At 39.5% G+C, this 23,323-nt stretch overlaps 4 protein-coding genes across 9 annotated transcripts; 2 read left to right on the top strand and 2 right to left on the bottom strand.

Moving 5' to 3' along the window:
* The first annotated feature begins 3,239 nt into the window (after positions 1–3,239).
* Positions 3,240–4,957, top strand: LOC126409184 (probable xyloglucan endotransglucosylase/hydrolase protein 32). The gene is made up of 4 exons (XM_031646881.2): positions 3,240–3,575; positions 3,668–3,768; positions 3,862–4,076; positions 4,213–4,957. Exons 1-4 carry the CDS (start codon positions 3,353–3,355, stop codon positions 4,604–4,606), a joined length of 933 nt encoding a protein of 310 aa, XP_031502741.1. The 5' UTR covers positions 3,240–3,352; the 3' UTR covers positions 4,607–4,957.
* Positions 4,958–8,976: 4,019 nt separating this feature from the next.
* On the top strand, positions 8,977–14,635 carry LOC116265895 (vacuolar protein-sorting-associated protein 37 homolog 1). The gene is made up of 8 exons (XM_031646887.2): positions 8,977–9,143; positions 9,476–9,597; positions 11,230–11,442; positions 12,726–12,813; positions 13,756–13,795; positions 13,918–13,964; positions 14,049–14,169; positions 14,253–14,635. The coding sequence occupies exons 2-8, from the start codon at positions 9,581–9,583 to the stop codon at positions 14,408–14,410; spliced, it is 684 nt and encodes a 227-aa protein (XP_031502747.1). The 5' UTR covers positions 8,977–9,143; positions 9,476–9,580; the 3' UTR covers positions 14,411–14,635.
* A 200-nt stretch (positions 14,636–14,835) lies between these two features.
* Positions 14,836–17,387, bottom strand: LOC116265896 (uncharacterized). Its single transcript, XM_031646889.2, has 3 exons — positions 16,787–17,387; positions 15,464–15,794; positions 14,836–15,348 (listed from the first exon to the last, which is right to left on the bottom strand). The coding sequence occupies exons 1-3, from the start codon at positions 17,035–17,037 to the stop codon at positions 15,262–15,264; spliced, it is 669 nt and encodes a 222-aa protein (XP_031502749.1). The 5' UTR covers positions 17,038–17,387; the 3' UTR covers positions 14,836–15,261.
* Positions 17,388–18,135: 748 nt separating this feature from the next.
* LOC116265889 (uncharacterized) lies at positions 18,136–23,323 on the bottom strand. Of its 6 annotated transcripts, XM_031646871.2 has the most exons (7): positions 23,099–23,323; positions 22,772–22,884; positions 21,855–21,992; positions 19,903–20,666; positions 19,346–19,797; positions 18,517–18,680; positions 18,136–18,438 (listed from the first exon to the last, which is right to left on the bottom strand). In XM_031646871.2, exons 3-7 carry the CDS (start codon positions 21,986–21,988, stop codon positions 18,318–18,320), a joined length of 1,635 nt encoding a protein of 544 aa, XP_031502731.1. In that variant the 5' UTR covers positions 21,989–21,992; positions 22,772–22,884; positions 23,099–23,323; the 3' UTR covers positions 18,136–18,317. The 6 variants fall into 6 exon arrangements, with proteins under 6 accessions (XP_031502731.1, XP_031502727.1, XP_031502726.1 ...); XM_031646867.2 differs by having other exon boundaries at positions 19,346–20,666; positions 22,714–22,884; positions 23,099–23,316; XM_031646866.2 differs by having other exon boundaries at positions 19,346–20,666; positions 23,099–23,313.

The raw sequence follows: 23,323 nt of genomic DNA, 5'->3' as shown, positions 1-23,323 counted from the left end.
GGAGATCTGCAATCTTAGTTAAAACTAGAAATTTGAAAAGTTGAGACTTAGATAATCTAAATATTATGAAAAGTCAGACCCAATTTGAACTTGGTGCAGCTTAAAATGCCATGCATGCTGACAAAAATGGGTTAAGATCCGGGGTTTCTGATTTGTGCTCATGAAGAAGTAAGGAACCATGTTTCATATCATATATTCTGGTATACCATGCGGCTTAAGATAGGATAATTCAAGGAAATATTAGTGGTAGGAATTTTGGAACACATGCCTTCATGGAAGCCCCACCATGGTGGTATGTTTCTGCTTTCAGCTTTGATCTGACCGGTCGGCCAAGCTGGCTAGGACCAAGGTCTTGGCACTACATGGGGCCGGGACGGGCCAAGTCACGCCGGAAGCCCGGCTGTAGAGAATGGGCCGGACCTAGTACGAAGAATTTTTCATTTTTGGCTGTACCCCGATTGGACCGACGTGTTCAACCGGCCCCGTTCGGATTTGGAAAGGAAGTGGTAGGAAGGAGTCTGATTTTGGCGTCCCTGGCAGCCAGGACCGAGAAAGAGCTCGCTTGAATCCTGTCCTTGGAACGCACGAAAGGGATCGGAACATCCTGTTCCCTTGTTACTGCACTTTTCAGGAATGGTTCCAGGAAAGCGCAAGGATGACAAAAGGTGTCAGCAGCTTGTGACGCAAAATAATTTAAATTGGTGAAAAATGAACATGCAAAAGTTGCATTAGAAATAATGGGAAAAGAACGTCACGTAATTACGTTCCATGTGTTCATCGGCTGTTTGCAAGGGGTTAGCCGCGGTCCTCGTCTTACTTGGAACATGGTGTTCCGTACGTTAGCTATCAAACAAGGTCGAAGGCAGCTGGGGTGCGGGTAGCTGCAGTCGGCCTTTGGCCCGGGTTCTGCAGCTTTGGAAAAGTTTCAAATCAAGGTGATGATGATATGCCTAGCCCTGGCCCATATGTGCCTCGGAAACTGACCGGAACCATTGTGCACCCATGTTCCGGTGGTCCCACTGGTTGATATGATTGCAAGGACACATGGGTATGGCTTCTTAAGAGAAGGCAAATATCAGAAAGAGTTAAACCACCTAGCAGAGCTGGATTTGGAGTTTTGCCATATTTTTGTCATATGGTTCTCTATGTTCATGAATTTCTGCCTAGATCGTATACTTGATCAGTTCCCATAATATATGTGCCCCTTAACTTTTCAAAACCAAGATGTAAATGTATATCTTAACGTATTTATCAGTGTCTTTCTTTAACTCTAAGTTTGCATGTTTTTGTTCCACCCACAAAAATTTTTAGCTCTACTACTAGTTCATGTTCTTTCTTTTGTGAATGAACACAGGTGTATGTTGGGTGTTGCGTAAGCAAAAGAAGTATTTCATCCTCACCAACCAACAACAGGGCCAAAACTCACACCTTTCCTTCCAAGGTACCTTGCTTGCTTTCGGTGCCTTGAGGTAATGCTCATACTATGTTTCAACTTGCATGTCAGTGTCATTCCAAAACTTTGAACCCCCAACCAGCCTTTTCCATGTCCGTTGTGCAAACTCCTTTTGGGATAAGTAATCACTACTGCAGTGAAAAACAATTCAAATTGTAAAATATTGGATTCCACAATCTCTTTATTGAAAACTATTGGGAGAACTAGAGTAATATTTCATCCTACCACCCAATAAAGGGCCAAATCTTCCCACCTTTCTCCTATCTCCCTAGGATATAGACTTACTTTTGGTACATCAGGAAAGGTGTGTCTGGTATGTTTCATGTTATATATCGGTGTCTATCTTTTGCAGCACAAGAAATTCACATATCGGAGATTTGAAACGGAAACTAGTTGCCTACTAACTTCGCCCAGCCCGATACACCAACCGGTATGAGATCTTCTCTTACTCTTATAAGAGAAGCATAAAATAATTAACTTTAAAAAATGAATTGAAGTTTTTGCATATGTTTTGGATTTTTAAGTTTAATTGGTGAGAATTCATTTTAGGACATTCAACAAATGTTCTTTTCCCTTCTCGCAAGTTCACTATTTTGTCTCTTTTGTACGTCATAACCTGTACCTGGATCGAAAGGAAAAGTTCAAAGTCAGGGAGCAGCGCTTGGCCTACAAGAGTCGCGCCAAACAAAGAGGTATTCCTTGCCTCCTCGACACCCAAAGAAATATGCATGTATTCTCTTTTTCGTTCTGTAGCTTCACGAGACCTCAAACAGGGCCAAACTTAGTTTTTGACCAGGTACCATCGACAAGATGAATGTGGATAGAGCTTTTGCTTGTGGGCGCGTGCACACAACACACATAAGGAAATCGAATTGTGCATTCCGAACTTGTGGTAACTGTATTTATTATCTTTCAATCACCGAGGACATCCACAACATATCTTTTTAAATTAAAAATGAGTACGCTGAATGAAAGACGTAATTGTGCAGATGTGTGTGTGTGTGTGTGTGTTTGAGAGAGAGAGAGTCAAGTGAATATGAGAATTACGACGACTGGTTTATGAGTTATTTAATCAACTTGGTGAGTGATATATATAGAATGTTGAATATGTGTAAACTTGTTTTCCAAACTTTTCCGTTCATATAAAACAATTAACTTACATATAGGAAAATTGAAATTGGTTGGCTGCCGGATGTTGCATGATGGTTAAATATTTAAATCCTCCGGTAAAGAACACCATGGATCATCGCTAAAAAAAACACCATAAATAGTGGCTAAACCATAAACTACTAATGTTTCTGTTGCAAGTTATTTAAATCTGTCTTTAAGAACACCATGGATCATCACTAAAAACACCATGAACAGTGACTAAATTATAAACTATTATTAATGCTTCTGTGCTGCAAGGTGTTCTTAGCGACGGTTTAAATGATTTTATCATCCAGCAACATTTGGAATCCAGTTGGTATATATATATATATATATATATATCCAGTACCGATCTTGTCCAGGTTCACAAATCAGTAGACCATCCATCTTAATTTTATCCGTATGAAAAGCCCATTCAAGAGAGTCAAGAAGAAATAGTACATGCTAAATATGCACTACTGCTGCATAATAATTGGCAACATACATTTACAGATTAAGTTAAAAATCCCATTCCCCAAAGTGTCAAGGCAGCATATGTGTGTGTGTGTGTTGTGCAACATGTGTGTGTGTGTTGTATGTGTGAAAATTGAGGTTGAAGAGCAAATCCTCCGATCAAGCTCTATATAAACCGATTATGACAACGCAGACATGCTTATCAAGAATCGTTAAGATCTCTCACTCTACTCCGGAGAGAGAGAGAGATTCAATCAATCAATCACTAGCCAGTTGTAGCTCGCCTGGTAAAGGAAGATGGCGATGCCTCTTCGCCTTGTTCTGGTACTGGTCTTGTTGGAGTTGCTGAGCAGAAGCGGCATCGTTAGTGCCCACAAGCCCCCTTCTCCTGGCTACTACCCAACCTCCATCCTCCCCTCCTCATCTTTCTACGACTCCTTCACAAACCTCTGGGGGCCTCAGCACCAGTCTGTTTCTGAAGATCAATCTTCTCTCACTATTTGGCTCGACAAATCCTCAGGTTTTGTATCATATCTCTAGTCCCTTTACCGCTCTGTATTTCTCATCAATCTGTCAAACCACGCTAACTCTTTTCCCTTGAAAACTAATCAGGAAGTGGCTTTAAATCCAAGAAAGCATATGAATCGGGTTATTTTGGAGCAGCGATCAAACTCCATCCCGGTTACACAGCAGGAGTCATCACTTCGTTCTACGTATGATTTCTGTAATCGATCTGTTTTATGTCAACTATTATCTTTTCTGTAGGATCATACTGAGTAAATGAGATGAACTAATTTGATCTGCAGCTTACCAATGAGAACATATATCCCGGGGAACATGATGAAGTTGACATTGAGTTCTTGGGCACCACCCTCGGCAAGCCTTACACTCTGCAGACCAATGTCTACATCAACGGAACTGCCGAGAGGAAGATAGGGAGGGAGGTGAAGTTTCATCTCTGGTTTGATCCAACTGCTGACTTCCATAACTACGCCATCCTCTGGAACCCAAGAGAGATAGTGTTCGTCTCCAATCCTTTTCACTTGAAGCTGGTTTTTCCATTAGGAAACAAGACTTGTGGTGATCTTGATCTGCTCTTTGTGATCTGATTTGTTTCTTTTGTTCTCTGTTTTTGTCCTTTTTTTGGTTCTGCTTAGATTCTTTGTGGATGATGTCCCCATTAGAACATACCCAAGGAGGTCTTCATCCACCTTCCCTCTGAGACCCATGTGGGTCTATGCGTCAATATGGGATGCTTCTTCTTGGGCTACTGAGAATGGAAAATACAAGGCCGATTACAGGTACCAGCCATTTGTGGCCAAGTACAGCAGATTCATCGTGAGAGGCTGCCCGGCTTACTCCTCCCAGAACTGCCGGCCACTGTCGGCCTCTCCCCTCGGCACCCTCGGCATGAGCCTCATGCAGAGTCAGGCGATGCAATGGGCTCACAACTACCACATGGTCTACGACTACTGCAAGGACTCTGGTAGGGACAGGTCCCCTTACCATGAGTGCCCGCCTGCCTCCTCTAGCACCTCCATTGAAATTTGAAGACAGAACTATTCATTCACGAACATGGCAGGTCTTCACTTTGTTTGGCAGATGATTTTGAGCCTCTTGTTGGGAATAATTGTGATGGAAGCGTATATGTATAGCCGCGAGTACGTGCATGTCTGTCGCTGTTTATATTTGATAGTATAAGGTATTGCATGCTTCTGTATTGGCAGGAGAAAATAAGAAGGAACACAGCAGATGGTTTGTCTCAGAAACTTCATTGTCTCAATCAATTATTGTGAACAACTGTTGTGCCATGAGAATGATCGGCAGCTTAAGATCTTGGATGTTGCTTTCCAGTTGTTGAAAATAATGAAAACTTATGTGCATTATCTTTCTGCTATTTAACCTTTCTATGGCTCCACAAGTGGGAAAAGAAGTTATTGTGAATGATTTGACTGATCAAAAGCACAGCGTGTTCAAGTGAAGATGATGCAGTGATCAAACAGAGTAACTATTACTTTCCCCTTATACAAGTGTCATGCTGTTGATGGGCCCATGATTCCTAATAGGACTAATTACACTACAGTTATTGGTTGATAAGAGGTTCAGTATGCTTGGCCCAATTAGTGTAACTTAAGGTCCTTCTTCTCTAGTACACATCCTGGTTAAGCGGAGCGGCCTACGCAGGGGCGGAGCCAAGATTTTGTTTTGGGGCGGGCCAAATAGTTCAACCTTGAATCTAGGTAGGGCCAAACTGAACCGAAATAAAAAAAAAAAAAATACATTGCACAACTAAGAATTTTTTATTTTTCTAATGTAATTTTTTTTTTAAAGTTAGTTAGGGTAGAGACATGGCCTAGGCGGGCCCCCCTCCCTCCACTCCTGGGCCTACGTAGGTCCACTCAAACCATGAAGCAAGTCAAAACCTTTGAGACATAAGGGTATGGCTTTAAAAGCTTTGTGCCAAAGTTGGTTTTCCTTAATTAAACATTAAACAAATGAAGGTTAATATTTCCCTCCTAGATGCTGAATCTAATGGTGAAAACTTGCTGGTTGAGCTAGCCCTTGATTAAAAAAAAAAAACCAACAATTTCATGCTCGTGGAACTTGTTTTCTCCAAATAAGGTCGAATTTTGTGTGGATCGATCTCAATGGTAGTGTGAAAAAGAATGGGAAATTATGTTTTGGCTTGACGCAACATCACCATTAGTACCCAATTGAAATCATCATGGTTCTTCAAATGCATTCTGACTATTTTAATGAACTCTCTTCACTTGTCACTTGGGGGTGAGTAGAGGAGAGGAGATTCTTCACTTGTCACTTGGGGGTGAGTAGAGGAGAGGAGATTCACTACCTCTTCTGGTGTCTCTGGATGCTGCTCCTGCTCCACTTTAACCTATACATAGGCAATCTCCCTCTTCTTCTTTTGCAGCATAAAAGATTAACGCTCTTGACATTGAAAATAGAGACTAGCTGCCTACTAACCGCAGACATTTAATGGATTGACTCTTAGCTTAAAGAATATGGTGAACCTTGGTCTCCATATAAAATTGTGTGAAGATGATATTACTGGATATCTCTGATACTATTTTCAATATATATTCCCATATTATAGCTTATGTTATTGACATGGATTGATTTGACATTTTTTTCAATTCTTTTAAAATACTAGTGTGGCATTATTTCCGTTCTGTTTTTATGTATTATTGCACTTGCTAGCCATGTGGGAGCTCTGCTGTAAAGGTCTGATCTCTTAGGATCCTCCATTGGCATATCAAACTTGAAAGGGCAATGCTGAATGCTACCATTTTCTGGAGTTTCTAAGGTAGCTGGTTTTAACTTGAAACCCTTCATTGGCATATAAATTGAAAGTTTGGTGGGGGTTCATGCTGCGTGTTCGGCCGGCCACATGTTCGGAGGACCAAAAGGAGTTGTAGGCAAAAGGGTGCCGGACTTGTGTTCGGCCGAACACATGACCTGTCTCAAAGTTTCTCCAATAGTTCATGAACTCAAGGCACATTTGAGAGTTCAGCTCAAAGATTTGTCTCTTAGAAGAAATTCCCATAAAAAAAAAAAGCCAACAATGTTCATATCATGAAATGATGTAATCCTCAACTCATTGTTGAGGGCATTCCCATTAAAAAACTAACTCAAATTCATTTTTAAACATTCTCCAAATCTTTCAGTGCCAATGACATTGTTGTGGACTCATTTGAATTTGTAACTTTCCTGCAATGCCAATCAAGCATTTCAATGCCACCAAATTCTTAGCTGTCATAAATAGAGATGTAATGCCTTTGGATATCTTTGGTTGCCGACAAGAAGATGCACTGGAAAAGAAATTCGAATCCCATTTCATCAGTTTTTCTAAAAGGATTTTTGTTTCAAATTTAGGTCTAAATCTAAATCTTATTATGCAAGTCCAATTAGATCAAATTCAATTGTTCTAGCTAGTGGACCGGTGAGAACTCAATTGTCAATTCGATTCTCATGGGTACTGTTCATCTAAACTGCAAAAGGTAGTAGGTGTTACTCTTGAGTTGAAGAAAGTAACTAAAGTACCGATAAGGATGTCAATAGATCATATTTAAATCGGATATCCAACCAAACTGATCTGAAAATATCAGATCTGATAAAAAATTAAGTGGACCCGTGCAAAAGGTAGTAGGTGTTACTCTTGAGTTGAAGAAAGTAACTAAAGTACCGATAAGGATGTCAATATATCCTATTTAAATCGGATATCCAACCAAATTGATCTGAAATATCCGATCGGATTCGGATATACATAAATGGCATTTGATCGAATTCGAATTCGGATATACATAAATATTCGATCGGATTCGGATATACGTAAATAATATGTATCTAATGCTATTAAATTTTGAAAATTGGCAAAATTTGGTTCAAAATTCAAGTTTGGATTCAGATATAAATATAAAAATCGGATTCGGATTGTAAAATTGGATTTCAGTTTCGCATTCGGATATGACTTTTCTTTATTCGAATTCAAATCCGAATTTGAATCCAAATATGTAAATATAACAAAATGGAAATGATTAAGGATATATCCGTTTCGTTGACATCCCTACGTACTGATGCAGCTCTAGACACTAGGAATAACAAAAAATAGGAGGTTTCGACCTTGGATCACCACTTTAACGGCCCTACTTTGTCTCCTTAGAGATTTGTATGACCTAGAGCTGCTGCGAGGATGTAAAGGTGGTTTGACACCTAACCGAATTGAACCAAGGACTTGCCTTCTACCATCCTTTTGACCAACCAAGTCACCAAACAACATTGGTTTTTAAAAGCAATCTTCTTTACTTGGAACGCCCTCATATTCTTGAATTTCCTGCTATACTCCATACTTTTGCCTGCAAATATCAAATATGATCTGTCTTTGCCACTACGCATTAGCCACCTTAGGTTAAACACAATTAGATAAAACATATTTGGAGTGAGTCACATCCTTCTTCTTCCAATGAGAGTACTGAACTTTTCAACTCCAAAGGCCTTCAAAATATTTGTTAAAAAAACAAATTCTCACCCGAAGCTCCTGCTAGAGAGTTCCCATTCAAAGTGCATCTCATATCACAAATCAGAAACATAAGGCTGCATTTGCATTTTGGTCAAAAGCTTGTCCTTCAAGAGAAATTTTTATCTAACCAATAATGTTACCATGGCAGGGTCCGCATTAATTGACGTGTATTGAAAGTTATATGGCAACTGCCTCCAAATTTCTAAGACAGTAATATTAATGAGATTATGACATGCTCCGTTCATGCACCATCGTCATCTTATTAATATCGTATATATTGAACATTCGTTAACTCGGAATTTTCTTTGCTTTTGTAATTTTCTAATACGAAAAGACACATAAATGCTTGAAAATCCTTTCATTGACGTAAAAATATAGAAATCGTTGGCTAAAATAAAACAAAAGATCGCTAGTCAAGGAAGAGCCATGGTCTCCCTCAGAATTTTAGGGAAACGAAAATCTTAAATATAATTGTTAAAAATTTGAATTGATCCTGTATAAAATTTTGAAAATAATATAGTGGTGGCTGACTTTTTAGAATTGTTCAACCATTTGGTCGAGGCCGTCCGATCAAATATGATAAATGATTAAGAAAAAAATTATATGAATTTTGATCATCTATAGTTAATTTGTACCTTTTTCTTTATATATTTTTTTCAACCATTCAAATAAACAGCCTTAATTATATATCAAAATCAAATTTAAATAATAATGAACTGTGAATTTTCTTGTTGAATAATCATAAGTAAATTAATTGAAATTAAATATTTAATTGTATCAGACCTGTCGACATCCCCCGCTTGCCTTCTTCCTTAAGTTGACGCTCCTTCTCTCCTGCTTCGTCCTCCTTTGAAATCGTTGCCGCAAAATGGTGGGCAACGGGAACCGGGCCAGACCCGGCCCCATAAGTTATTGGGCCGGATCCCCAGGGCCTCCGTCGGGACCCGGTTATATATAACGTCGCCAGCTGACCAAGGTCCTCGCACTCTCTCTCTCTCTCCCCGTCCTCCGAGGCTCCGACGGTGAACCGGTGCCGACGTCTCTGCCTGGCGGGTAGGCTCTCTCTCTCTCTCTCTCGCTCTCTCTCTCTCTTTCTCTTTCTCCCTGAATCGACGACCATGGACGACGCAGAGAACAATCGGGGTGTGTTGGCCATTTGGCCACCGGCTTCATTTTCTGTCTACTTTAAATCTCTCTCTCTCTCTCGTTACCGTTCCGTCTCCTAAGTTCAACGCCGAGAGGTGCTGTATCGATGCGTATGCGTGCAAACGGGATAGTTGATGCGTCTGCGACTCTGCCACTATATTCTGATTCCTCTTCCTGTGCTTTATCCTCTGTTAATTCCATTTTCCCCTAAACCTGTTTACTTATTTGATTGCATCAAGATAAGGCGCTTCCGGTTACTGCGTCAACCGCTACTACCTCCATTGCCGGCTGCGGGTGATTCGTGAAAGTCATCGTCATCATCAGTCAATCAATTTCTTGCCGCCATGTTCAGAGGGTTATGGTCTGTTCCTCTTTCTTATTCTTTTTCTTCCTTTCTGTTTCTCCATGTCAATAGTTTTTTTCATAATTGTTTTTATTATTCTCATTGTTTTATTCGTTTTCTATTCCGATTTCCCTAATTCACTAGACTCAAGGTTTGTAGTTCCTTTTCTGATGCCGTTTTGATCGTAGCGGCGTGGATATGACGAGGGGTGCTGCCGACCTTATCTTTTTGTTCGTGTTCCGAGCAAACATAAATTGGATGATGTTTAATTTTTCATTCTTGTGAAAAAAACGTCACGTTTTTCCGTCGTGGTTTCCGTTTGGGCTGCCTGAGCGTTTCCTGTCTTCGTCTATATGTTTTCCTCTTGTTTCTGTCCTTCCATAAGTATTCTATTACCGCTGATTGTTTCCAGGTGGCTGTTCTGATCCATTAATATGGGTATGGTCATCATGGGTAGAATTGTGCTTGATTTGATGCCAGATTCATGGATTTCATGTTATGACCATCTGACTTTTGTTCAACATGTCTGACCGAAAAACAGCAACTCTGTCACTTTATTCTTTTTTTTTTTATGATTTTGTCCTTTTTATTGTTTCTACTTTCTACATTTCTTTTTTTCACTTCCTTAATGTTATGCTAGATTTCAAGATGAACAGAGATGCGTTCGTGGGTTTTGTACCTCAGAGTAAACTTAGTAATGTGTGGAATCTTTGCACTTTACTATGGTGAACCTTGTCATGTCTGTCCATCTCTGGTAGTTTTTAAAGGAAGAACTGTTCATGAGTTGAATTGTTTGAAAATTTGCTCTACAATGATATAAGGTAGTCAATTGACTTGAATCCTTTACTTGCAATTTGCTTTCAGACCCTTGAATGAATCGTAGCAGACAATAAAAGTATCTGCTATGTGGTCTTAAGTTCATTATGGTAGAGTAGACCGAGGTGTTTATGTCAGTGTAGGACAATTTTGTTCTCAAATGAAAACCTGAAATGGGATACGTAATTGACAACTTGAGGGCATGTTTAGTGGGCTGGGTGCAACTCTTTAGGTCCTACTGACTAGTTATGCTTCAGCACAGGCTAATATGATGGGAAAGAAGGGAAAAAGATCCATAGCTAGTTTTATATTGCAAAGCTTTGATTCATTATCCTCTCTGCTGGAAAATATTGATTCTTCACCAAGTAAAAACATTATCTGGAAAAGGGCATTTATATGGTATATTAAATAACTAAGCAGTTGAGATCTGAAATACATGGAATAAGGCAATCAAAACCTCTAATAGGAGAACCAGGAAAAAGTCAAACGGGAGCACAACCAGAAATCAATGTGATGAAAGTTGAGCACGCCGCAAGTCCTAAGCAGTAACCACAATGTAAAGAGGCAAGTAGGCTTCTCACAAGGGTTAGGAAGACACTGCAAGAAGTTTAAGGAGGTGGTATTTATCATAAATCTAATGGTAGCTGCTGGGTACTTTTATTTTCTGCCTTTTAGTCTGGATGTAACTGGCAACTTGGCATGATCACTTATGATATTCTTTTGGTGAGAATAAGTACCAGTAGCCAGTCATGGAATGCAACAACAATTTTGTTTTAATCGCGTTTGGGTACTTGAGGGTGAGGGCTTATTCATGTGCCATGATGGTTGCTGCAGGGGAACACAGGACCAGCAGGATGTCCAAACCCCACATTGGTATCAGCCTGCTGCAGGTTATCCACCAAGCCCTAGCATACCTTCTACTCCAAATTCCACTTCTTCTATGTCAACTGTGCAGCAAAGAGCTCCAGATCATTCCCCATTACCCTCATATGGACAAGTATCGCCTGCTGAGGCTGCAGGTATAATTGGGCTGCTAAAGGATAAGAGGTGAGTTTGATCTCATCTTTAGCCACGTATGTCATGCATCATCTACCCCTGATGTGTTAACCATTAACAGATTGTTTGCTTGGTCAAGTTTTAATATTTTGAACTTCGGCTTTTCCACATTATTTGCTTTTTTGCTGCTTTCTTCTTAATGAACTGAAAAGGCAATTGATGCTTATTAATATTTTGAACAACAGCGAGCAAGTTATTGAATTTGACGCCAAATGTTTCAGTTTCCCTTTTCCACAACTTGGTTCTCTTTCAATGACCTTTTTAGCTACATTATCTGATTCATGATTAAGATTACTAGAGCAGTCATGTTTAAGGATTTAAAATTTTTTTGCTTATTCAACTTCTAAAGATTTGCTTTTCTGTGATTTTTCTATTTTTGGGGCTTCTTGGTGAACTGCAGAAACACTTGACACTTGTTGATCTTTCTATTTTTGGGGCACCTTGGCGAACTGCAGAAACACTTGATGCTTGTTAAACATTTTGAACAACAGCAAGCAAATCTGATAAAACCCATACTCTATATAAACTATTCAATGTTTAACACCATTTCGTAGAATTAAACTTGGCCTTTCATGGGTATTCTGATAATGCTGAATGGACAAGAAAGATATTGCTTAGACCTCAATGACAGTCATCAAACAATGCCTGCGCTGGTGGCTGTCCAAACATGATAGTATATTTTATGACTCTATTTTGCAAGATTAGCATACGACGTTGGTTCATGCCCTCTCTCTGTCCTCGTGTACACACATACACAGGGTCAATGATCAGCTAACCTTCTGAATTTGTGCCACAATTAAGAATTAACATTTTAAAAGTGTGTTTGTATTGAAGGAAAAATGTTGTTCATATATGGATACTGGTACAGGTATGGGAGAGAGGATACGGACACAGCAATTTCAAAATTTATAAACATGGGGATACGGCAAAGTATATATACATGTATATACGTGGGTGCAGACTTCCACAAAAAATATATAAAACTAATACAAAACAGGTGAGAATAATGCAAAACAGGTGAAAAGTACATTTTAAATAATTAATATGAGAAAATAATATGCAAAACTTTAAAAACTAATATGAAAATTGTAAAATATAATACTTTCTTAAGTCATGTTCAAGTGTGTCGCCATACCCCTGTTCGCATGTTGGCATTTCAGCATGGGTATGGCAGCAATTTTACCTTATCCGTGTCACTTAGTCTAAAGTACAACTTTCATTGCCAATTGTTCATGAGTTTGGGCGCCTAATTCCATTGTTGTCTGTCCATGCAGCATTGATGAACTGCGAAAGATTTTGAGCGATAAGGAGGCATACAATGCAGTTCTAAATTCTATTGAGCAAGTGAAGATTCAAAATAATGTAAGGCGTCTGTTATTTCGTGTTTGTCATCAGGAAAAAAGAAAAAAAAAACTTGCAGTTAACTGATCCTGTTTCTGAAACATGTGAAATGTGTGCCTGCCTTGAATGATTACTGAGAGGATAATTAGCATTCGTGAATTATAATGGACATGACGTATTTCTAGTGTTGTGATCAAAGGACAGTGTGCGGAGAACAACTTATTTTATAGAGTGTGGGAAAGAGCATATATATGTATACATAAAGAGAGAGAAAGAGAGCAGAATATTCTGTAGAAAAGTGCAATAAAATACACTCCTATCTGAATTCATGTTGATGAGTCAGTTAGCATGAAGCTAACAGTCTGGATGTGATTTCATGTCCAAGAAACTTAAAATTATTCTTGTCACAAACTTAGATTCTAGATGGACCTAGTTTCAATCGTCTGAGTTTTTCGATTTATAAAGTCTGATTCGTGCATCAATGAAAACATACATGTTGAATGAATTTTTAAGTTGGGAGACATGCATATCACATTAATGTGGTTAATATTGAAAAAACGGAAAAACTTGTGGATGTAAAATGCAGCTAGAATGTGTGCATGTGAGCATAAAAGTTATGGTTCAGTTTTAAGTTAAAACTTAAAACTCATTTGCTGAATTGTGCTTATTCTTGTAGGGGAACCATTTTTTGCGACTTCTGTATTTGCGTACTAGTTTTAATATTTTCCTGTTGCATTTGTATTTCGACATTGCTTTGTTTGTCTCCGACAACGTTTTCTATTGCGTCTTTTTGTCCTATTATTGATCTATTAGTCTCTGTTCTGTTGATTTCCAATTCTGATACTCAATCTCGACTGGTCAGTTGAGCATGATATTGTGGCGTAAGCAGACATTTGGTTAATTTTTTTGGCTTTGCTTTCTTTGGAGTAAAATGCTGACTATATTGGTTTGATTCACTTGTAGTTGCGAGATGAGCTCCGGAAAGAAACTATTCAGCTAGCAAGTACTCTCTCTCTCTCTCTCTCTCTCTCTATATATATATATATATATATATATATATATATATATATATATATATATATATGCATCTGTGTGTGTTATGTTGACAGTACCATTATTGATTAGGGGAAAACCTGGAGAAGGAGCCTCGCATATTGGAACTAAGGAACCAGGTATGTCATCGACAACCGATGCTTTGGTTCACCATTCAACATCTGACTATATCACTATATAACTTCCGTTCTTTTTTATAACAGTGTCAAATAATTAGAACCACAGAATTAGCAGCTGCACAAGAGAAGCTGAATGATCTTGAGAAGGAGAAGGAAGAAACCCGGAGGCTCTATGCACCAGACACACTTATCCGGAAGCTGCAAGGCGAGTCTCCCTGGGAATTTGCTGGCAAGGCGTCTTGTACGTCTTTGAGAAGGAGAGAGCTAACGGTGGTTATTGTTTTGCAGATGCAATGGCGAGCGCAGACGAAGGATCGGAGAAGCTCCACGAGCAGTTTCTCTCTGGAGACATTGACTTGCAGACGTTCTTAAGCAAGTACAAGAAGCAGCGACTGATCTATCACCGGCGATCTCTTCTCCATCTTGCTGCTAAGACTTCCTTGTGATTGGCGGTGTCTAAAGTACCTTGTTCTGTTGTATATGGATTTGTTTGTTGGATTTGCACATTCTATTTTTCCTCCTTTGTTCAAGTGATTTGTTACTAATCAAGCTGCCCTTCCATTCCCTGAGGTGACCACATTGTACGTCCTCAACAAGAACAATGTTTTCATAGCCATAAGTTTGAGGTTGAAAACTTTCAGGTCAAAGAATCTAAAAAGTTTGTTCTCCGATGAATCTCTCTTTTGGCTTAGACTTAGTGAGTGTTTTTTAGCTGTTATGGATTCAGTGTCGGCTGTATTGAGTGAAATATCTACTGATACTACCCCGCCCAAGTATCAGCCAATATTGCATCTCATATAAAGATCCTCGGATTTGATTTTCTCGGCCTGAAAACCCTCTGGTCAGAGAGTCATGTAAATAACAACCGGAATGCCTTTCAAGAATATCATGGGAATCTTCATTATTTCATAACTTACAAAGTACAACCTTCCTTGAACTGTAACCAGAACAAGCCTATAATATCATGACAGCCTCTCGAACAACTACTCATCTGATTTCATCTCCTGGACTCGATGCACAAAGAAGCAACGGTGCCCAGTCACCTAAACTGAGGACGGATACCGACTAACAACTGTATAATCTCCCTTTCTCCTCCCTCAAATTTTCTGTTTCTTTATGTAACGCTATCCTGTTGTATTAACTTGGACATCTGGGTGTTCAATTATATGAACAACAGTTGCACAAGAGTGCAAAAGACTACCATCTGACCTTTAAAACCCGACCTGCAGTCCATTCATTTGCTCTTCCAAACTTCAAAACCTTGGTGCTCAATGACAGAAAGGTGACCAGATTGCAATCATTGCTCCAGACGCAGCAATTCTTTCTCCCAACTCAATCCAAACATTTGGCGACCAAATGGCACAATTAGATTGTAACGGAAAACCTGGAAAGAAATGCAGAGTTAGCTCATAGTGAATCTTTGAAGAGCCGGTAATGCAAAGTTAAACACCAATTTAATAAGAAGCAATTCCAAGATGTTGGGAAGCGTTAACGACTACCATGTCATTGATGGTTCGCATCTGCTTTTTCAGAACTTCGGCCTCTTGTTGCCACTCAGATGCAGTTTCACTTAATCTGCTCCTCCAAGCTTTCCTTAGGCCAGTTCTCCATTCAGCAATTTTAGTCCTTATTTCTTTGTTGAGTTCAACCCATTCTGGTGCACATCCGTTTCTGGAAAGAATTCTGAACAACGTATCGTCTGCCGGATCAGCATGAGGATTAGAGTTCAAATTCAAAGGCTTTCCCTTTCCTGGCAAGTTTTCAAATTGTCCTTCTTCCATGGACTGCCATATTCTTTGTTCCACAACATTTACAATATCAGTTTCTGATCTGCAAATTGAAAAGTGAAAAAGTACGTAAGCCTCAAGTATTTTGTAAGCACAATGTAGGAAATTATATACAAATGAAAAGCAATAAACATAAGTAGTGTTGCCACTTTCAACAATATCTTGCAAACAGTCACAATGATAGCATATTCTCTATGATAGCATACTCTATGAAATAAGCACTAAACTTGACAATTGGACATCCGCCCCCTCTTTTCCCCAACTTTGCCGCCCTCCCATCCCACGGGAACGGAAACGGCGTCCTCCATCATGTCGGTGTCACGGAAAAAGAAAAACTCTAGAGCTCTCCGCTAGATGCAAAATGAATTCCATGAACCAAAAACAGCACGAGAACATCTTCCCGTGTCGTTAGTCTGTATAGTAAGCTCTTCTATATTATGGTCGAGAGACACCGATACAGTCACAATCCTACACAACTTCCAGAACATCATATTGCTAGACTTTGCACCGAGATTATGTTCTGGAGTTGAAGCCCCCCGATGCTCACCAAAGACCCAAAGTTCATGACCATTAAACTTTAAAGATACCAATTCAAGCATCTCATCAGGCCACCCAAAGATCACGATCCACGACGATTTTGCTACAGGAAGATCAATCATGGATCTGTGCTTCAACAATTTCACACTTACTCAGATGATCGGATAAATTTAGGGGAAGAAAGCAATCGCCGACCATAAAATAAGATCACAACTAGGTAAGTCGGAGGCTGCATCCATTCGCCATTTAGGATGCAGCAATTGCAGAACAACGCCCAATTCTCCAGAAGTAGCATTCCAGCACCCACAAACGACAAAAATTGCAGAAGCCCCAACAAGGGTATAGCCAATAACTTATCATATCATCATCAGTGAAAAAATCGACCGATTTCACGATATGCCAACAAGAAATCACGAGAATTCACTGAATGCACCCGAAATGTTTAGACGCCTCCAAATGGGTACGCATCACAGAAGAAGGATGAAGGAAGGAAGGTACCTGACGGCGTTCGGCCTTCCGCGGAGTTCGGGGGGAAGCTTCCTCTCGTGGATGGCGTCCAAGACGGAGGCGAGGCGCTCCTTCCCTCCGGAAGGCGCCTTCTTCTCCGACGCTTTAGACGGTGACGATGCATCCCAATATTCTCCCCACGCCGACGTCGACATGCAACGACGAAGGAGGACTAGCGGTCTTGCAGAGTCGGGGCATCCGTGCAGTCTCGCCATGAGAGCTAGGCGTTTCAAAGGAGCCATCGCCACGAGGCCGTTGTTGGCGGTGAAGCACAATCGAGCTTTCGAGCTTCAAGCGGCCTCCCATGTAAGAGATCCTCGGATCCAGATTTCGAAGGGTTTGCTCTCCGATCCAGATCGAGTGGTCTACCACATCCCTAGAGAATCTGATGAACATATATACAAAAAAAAAACATTATTTACACGTCCAAAACTAAAATTGAATTGTTCTCTTTGGAAGACCTTTTTTGGTTGAGCAACGATTCTCTTTGTCATAAGAAAGGAAAAGACATAATATTTCCTTTGGGCAAAAGATTTAATTGCATAAAAATCATCAATTAAATCGTGAAATGAATTAACAATTTCATCAATTAAATCGTGAAATGAATTACAACACAAGATGAAACCGGATTTTTTATTGAAACCTGGAAAATTTTCATTAAGTCTTATGTGAGAACGACCACTTGGTTTAACGTTCGAGCAGTGTCAAGTAATCGCATTCATTTAACACAATCGTGAAATGGGCAGACAGAAGTTCCAAAACGGACTTAGTTCTTCCAGAATCCATACGTATTTGTTTCAATTACTTAGTTGGCAGCTTTTCCATCCGCACAACCCAAAATAATTTGACACGGTCAGAGTTTCTGAACGATTTTTTCAACTAGAAAGAAGACTTCCGGTTCTTTCAGTGAAGTTCCCAGCCTAATCTTTGAATATGACAATGTCAAATTTGAGCAAATGGATCAGAATAGAATGGATATCCAACTTAATCGCCACCAGTTGACATGGGCATCTAGACCCTCAAAGCTGAAACAACCTACACGCTGGTTAGTGATATGAATTATACTTATAAAGATTGCCTATTGGGCTTGAATCTTCATCCTTGTTTCCAGATGGCAGCCATGATGATGTTGAGAAGGCACAGGATGATGTTGATGATGATCAACTTCTCAACAATAAACATCCGTCATTCACTTGTGCATAACAATGGTATTTTAAAAAATGGCCTGGGCTGCCCCACAAAGAAAATAAAATGAAAGAGTTTGGAGGATGCAATATGAACCCTGGAATCCTATGAAAGTGCAGCAATATAAGCGGGTCACATTTCCTGTAACCTGAAACTTAAAGCCATCAGCAACCAAGAAGAATAGTATTGCCTCTAACGAAGAGCTCATGAGCATCAACTACATGGAAGATATCAAGCACAACGAGTAGAAAACAACACTCACTATTTGCCCTCATTTTCAAAAGAATTAAAAAGCAAAAGCTTCTCTTTTAGTGCCAATGTTTTGAGGACACCTGCATCACTCCGTCCAAAACTTGATGAAGGCACTGAGGAAAGCCTTCATCACTGCCCATAATGGGTTAGTCACTTCCTTTCCCTTTCTTCTTACCACAAGCTTCCTCTCTGAAGAAGATCGTTTACTGGCAAAGGAAGAAAATGTAAGATTGTAGAATCGAAATAAGGAAGAAAAGGAAACGAAGAAAAGGTGAAACTCGTACCTTGATTCTGTATTACTAGAGCTGCTGCCAGACATAACGCCTGCTTCAGCACCAAATCCCTCAGCACTTCCTCTCAGAGCATCTTCCAAGACTTTTTTATTGCTAGCATCCCTGTCACTGATGGCATCTGCTACTTTTACGCTGTTACTAGCTCCAACTTCCGACTGGAACAACAGTAACACCATTCAGCACATGGTCAGGAAATGAAACATAAAGATTTTAATAGGGTTATGTACAGAACCGATCACTGCTTATTAGTTACGAAAACAATTTCAGATACAAACGACAAATACCCATCAAAGCAGAAGGAAAAAGGATACCATTGAAGACAGAGTCAACTGGGAAATCAATATTAAGGCCTTCAAACATTCATCGACATGACTAGTTGATCTACTTAGTTCCAATAAGTCCTGACAGATAACAGTTGGATAGAACACCCTCTCTCTCTCTCTCTCAGACATAGGCAACTTTCATCCCTTAGGAGTAAAGAAAAGTTAAGAATAAAAATGACTTTTTAGAATAAGCTAAACATCTTTCCTACATTGTGCCAAAGTATCTCTGGCTACATACTGATTACTGAGACACTTCCAAGATTTTTGAAGGTTAAAATATGATTCCTATAAATGTTATCAAAAACCAACAACTTGCAATTGAGTTCATACATAAAAACGGTGCTGTTGTTTCCCAAAATGCTTTATTATACAAAGAGTACTTGAAGGAGCAAGCCAATGAGCATACATGAGTAAGAAATAATGTCAGCATGCAAATATTATATAAGAAATAATGCAGGTGTACAGGTTAAAGGAAGTCACGAAATCCAATTCCTGACCTTGAGCGCCGGAACAAGCAAAGGATCATCCACATTTTGAGATGATGAGCCATCATTGCGACAAGTAACAACTTGAAGATCCTCATCTTCTTGCAGACTGTTTAATTGGGAATCCAGTGAGTCATTTTCTGAAGTTCTAGAAAGAGTAGAATCTGAATTTTCACATATTAGACTTTCAAGGGATGTGTTCTCTTGCTTACAATTGGAAGACAAGGAAATGGTTTTTGAGGAGTGGGTTTCATCATTAGTTGATATGTCAACTGGCACAGATGCAACACTTTGTGATATTAGCTCTTTCGCTCCCACAGAAGCCCCATCTGAAAAGCCATCCAGTCTTGCAGCTGATGCTGCAGAAGCTTGCATTGGGACCATTGGGTCAGACGTCCTAATTGCACCATTGACAGCTAATACATCATCTAGGGTCCCATCTTCAGATTGACTGTCTCCTACTCCTGAATTGGAAGAGGAATCATATTCAAGATTAGGGTTCTTGTTGTCATCAAAGTTCTCAGCTCGGCCTTCCACTTGTGTGATTGTATCAGAGGCCATCAACTCACCCAAGCATGATTCTTCAAATTGTTCAAGAATGGAATTGCTCCCAACACTCACGTGTGCTCCCTTGGGTATTTCACCATCTTGAAGTGTTCGACCTTCCTTAGGACCATCATATGCTTCGAGACTCCACTTATTGTCATGGCTGCTCAACAAGGGATCGGCATTCTCAATAGAGCTTGGTAAGTTTATGCACTTGTCACCAGGATCATCAACAGTAGGAGAAAATGATTCAATGTTTTCTAATTTCACCTCCTCAGGGTCTGATGGTTCCACATTGACAACAGATTTATCTGCTTCATCACTATTTTCATTGAATTCACCAACACATGATTGAAGTTGCTCTTGTTGGTCAGATGCAGGCACTGGTTTAATTAAGGTGTAACTTTCCAAATTAGACAAAGATGCATTCAGGGAAAAAGATTTCTCAATTTCACTGCCTTCTTCCTGAGATTTGCAGCCTGCTGAAAGTTCAGAACTCCCCGCATAATTTTGAATCTTTTGATAATCATTATTTGGAATAAAGGAACCTTGTTCATTTCCTATTCCATAGATATCAGCAGATGACAAAGTGGCAAGGTTCAGTTCTTCCTTTTGGGGGAGACTTCTGTTAAGAGCTTCATCCTCCAATGCTAAAACGGAAGCACTGGAGGTTTCATGGCCTTGCATTATTTCCTTCATGATTTCCCGTACAGTGTAAAAAGACCCTCCTACTTCCTTCTGTGTAAGGCTGAGAGAGGGGAAATTGCCATTGTTTGAACTTCTATATCTGCGATGCATATCAAGCATGAACATCAGTTAACAGTACGAAAAGTCAACACTCAACACTGGACAAAATAGAAAGTTTTGTAATGAGAGCGCTGATCATAATTGGCAGTCCAGATGGGATGACAGACTCCCATAAACAGTTGGGAGGCTGATAAAAATAATAAAGCACAGTCAAATATATAAAGGCGAGGTTTCAACATTCAACAGAATCAGCCCAGATATCAATGTCCCTGGAAGTCTAATAATCTGTAGAAGCCTGAGTAGAAATGAAATGCAAAAATTGTGAAAACAAAGTGTAGAAATAAAAAATGTGAAAAAAAAACAAAGGAATGTATTTTTCAAGTTTTTTTGGCATGTTTTTGTTTTGACATCTTTTTCAAAAAGACAATTATTTTTTTGGCTGACCAATTTTTGACATATAAAATGGATTTTTTTGAAAAAAACGGGTTTTCTATGACAATGTTTCATAGTCACACAAAGTATAATGCACTTATAGCTGTGACGAAGTCAAAGATCAAGGGAGGAGAGGAAGTTCCATAGGTAGCCTTTTTACATGGCGGCAGGAGGTTTACAAGTTTGTCAACTAAGAACCCCAGGACTTCAACGAAGCGCAAAAAATAAAAAAATGAATTACTAATGAATAAGGATGTGTGATGAGTAAGTCCCTTATTTCTTTGACTTTGTCGGACTCATATGAGAAGGGGTTATTGTCAAGAAAGGCACATATGCTTCACACGAGAACAAGGTGTAAGAAGGCATGATTAAGACGACCCATGTGATCTTTAAACATGAACTCTCGCATATCACTTAGTCTTCCCAGCCACCAGTGTTTCCTAAAGCCATAGTTATTATTTGACAAATATATAAGTTACTCTAACAAATATATTCTTCTAATTATGGGAGAATACACACACGCATGTATTACATGCGCGCACACACGCACACACACACACACATATATATATAGTTATTATTTGACAAATATAAGAGTTACTCTAACAAATATATTCTTCTAATTATGGGAGAATACACACACGCATGTATTACATGCGCGCGCGCACACACACACACACGAGAGAGAGAGAATGGGTGCCAATGTTTCGATGAGCCCACATATATTGAAAGTTTGAAACAAGACCATATACGATGTATCCATATCCGTTAAAGACTTAAGAGGAAGAAGAATTACGTTGTTATGAAGGACTCAACCAAAGCCTTTCTCTCCTCTCTAGTTTTGCGACTGCGAGGCTTTTTCTTATCGGACTCATGTGATGAAGCCAAGGCAAATGTTTTCCATGTCCAACCAACTTTTAAAGCCTGCATATTGCTGAAAAGAGTTCATGCAAACGTCAGTAGACATTAATAGCTAAAATAACTTCTAAGCAACAAAACCAAGTAACCAACCACAGGTAATGAGGGAACATGATCATTTGCTACATAAGCAAAACTAGTTACTATACTGCCGAAGTGTTTAGCAAAAGCCAGTGAGAAATCAATAAACTTCAAATTCTGACCAACACCATTTCAGCCTTACTCGTCCATAATCTACACAGAAACCAATAGATTTGATGGGCCCAAATGCATAAACCCTCCAATGTTTACAGTATACTGATGTACCCATATGTATCCTAAACAACTAATTTTTCACAAGATTCATGGGAAAACAAACCATTAATTACTTGCAAGCACGTTGACGCCCCAGTATTAAACAATCTCGAAATAGACATGTAGACGAGAGTTGTTTGGACGACGCACCACTCAGAAAAGTGGCAAAGGTAAAGTGAACATTGTAGTCCAAATATAGAAATCCAATATAACCCACATACTATATGCAAGCGAACGAACTCAAGCAAAACATCTAAGAACAGAAGTAGGGAAGTTCCTTCCCACCCTCTTGGCGTGTATATTTTGCGTAAGGCTATCACACACACTCCAATACCAACATATTAAACTTCATTCATCACTCAGCGCCTTGAAAGACTCCTTATCCCTAAAAACCAAGGAACAGAAAAACAGAACGAAAGAAGGAAAAACCCTTTATTCCTTACATATTGCACAACAGCTATCGCTTTCCACTACTCTTTTCATCAGGGAAAGGCATCTAACCTTAGGCTTCAAACCACCGCAATAACCACAACTTCACAGGTGTTCTTCTAAAAAATACACCATTTCAACGTCAGACCTTCTCATAGGAGAGCCACTACAGAAAGAGATAAACCCTGTCAGAAACCAAAAAAGAAATCCACCATTAGTCGAGCAGGAAAGAGGGTAATGGAAAGAAGGGTAGATTTTGCAAGAATCAAAACTAGATAATACCCAACAAGCAACATACTTTGCCACGACCCTTTCACCAACAAAAAAATTTAGAAAACTCAATCTACAATGAATAGTCACAACAAAGAAAGGAAAGGAACAAAGGATTCTGAAGAATACATGTATATGAATTCCTGAATAGGAGAACCAACAAGACCAACCACACCACTCAGAGAGAGCGAGAGTTCAGGAACGAGTAATAATTAGAATCTCTTGAGTTACCATCTATGGCTGCTAATAAACTCAATGCCCCTGAATTCTCAGAGCGGTGATTGGTTTATGTGTGGTGGGGCTGCAGGAATGGGCTCTGCCCATCGCTTTTGTTTTTACATGCGTTTTCTTACG

This window comes from Nymphaea colorata, chromosome 12 (genome assembly GCF_008831285.2).
Source record: "Nymphaea colorata isolate Beijing-Zhang1983 chromosome 12, ASM883128v2, whole genome shotgun sequence".
Lineage (NCBI taxonomy): Eukaryota > Viridiplantae > Streptophyta > Magnoliopsida > Nymphaeales > Nymphaeaceae > Nymphaea > Nymphaea colorata.
Note: the sequence above shows the minus strand (reverse complement) of the source record. Positions and strands in the feature narration are given on the sequence as shown.

Excerpts from the sequence above, each read along its gene's own strand:
- LOC126409184 (XM_031646881.2), top strand. The coding sequence starts at position 3,353 with ATGGCGATGCCTCTTCGCCTTGTTCTGGTACTGGTCTTGTTGGAGTTG. Across the intron at positions 3,769-3,861 it reads GAGTCATCACTTCGTTCTAC|CTTACCAATGAGAACATATA; the intron begins GTATGATTTCTG and ends TTTGATCTGCAG. Across the intron at positions 4,077-4,212 it reads TGGAACCCAAGAGAGATAGT|ATTCTTTGTGGATGATGTCC; the intron begins GTTCGTCTCCAA and ends GGTTCTGCTTAG.
- LOC116265895 (XM_031646887.2), top strand. Across the intron at positions 12,814-13,755 it reads AAGTGAAGATTCAAAATAAT|TTGCGAGATGAGCTCCGGAA; the intron begins GTAAGGCGTCTG and ends ATTCACTTGTAG. Across the intron at positions 14,170-14,252 it reads ACTTATCCGGAAGCTGCAAG|ATGCAATGGCGAGCGCAGAC; the intron begins GCGAGTCTCCCT and ends ATTGTTTTGCAG.
- LOC116265896 (XM_031646889.2), bottom strand. The coding sequence starts at position 17,037 with ATGGCTCCTTTGAAACGCCTAGCTCTCATGGCGAGACTGCACGGATGC. Across the intron at positions 15,795-16,786 it reads GGAAGGCCGAACGCCGTCAG|ATCAGAAACTGATATTGTAA; the intron begins GTACCTTCCTTC and ends TTCAATTTGCAG. Across the intron at positions 15,349-15,463 it reads TGCGAACCATCAATGACATG|GTTTTCCGTTACAATCTAAT; the intron begins GTAGTCGTTAAC and ends ATTTCTTTCCAG.
- LOC116265889 (XM_031646867.2), bottom strand. The coding sequence starts at position 21,988 with ATGCAGGCTTTAAAAGTTGGTTGGACATGGAAAACATTTGCCTTGGCT. Across the intron at positions 18,681-19,345 it reads TGCTTGTTCCGGCGCTCAAG|TCGGAAGTTGGAGCTAGTAA; the intron begins GTCAGGAATTGG and ends CTGTTGTTCCAG. Across the intron at positions 18,439-18,516 it reads TCTAGTAATACAGAATCAAG|TAAACGATCTTCTTCAGAGA; the intron begins GTACGAGTTTCA and ends TTCCTTTGCCAG.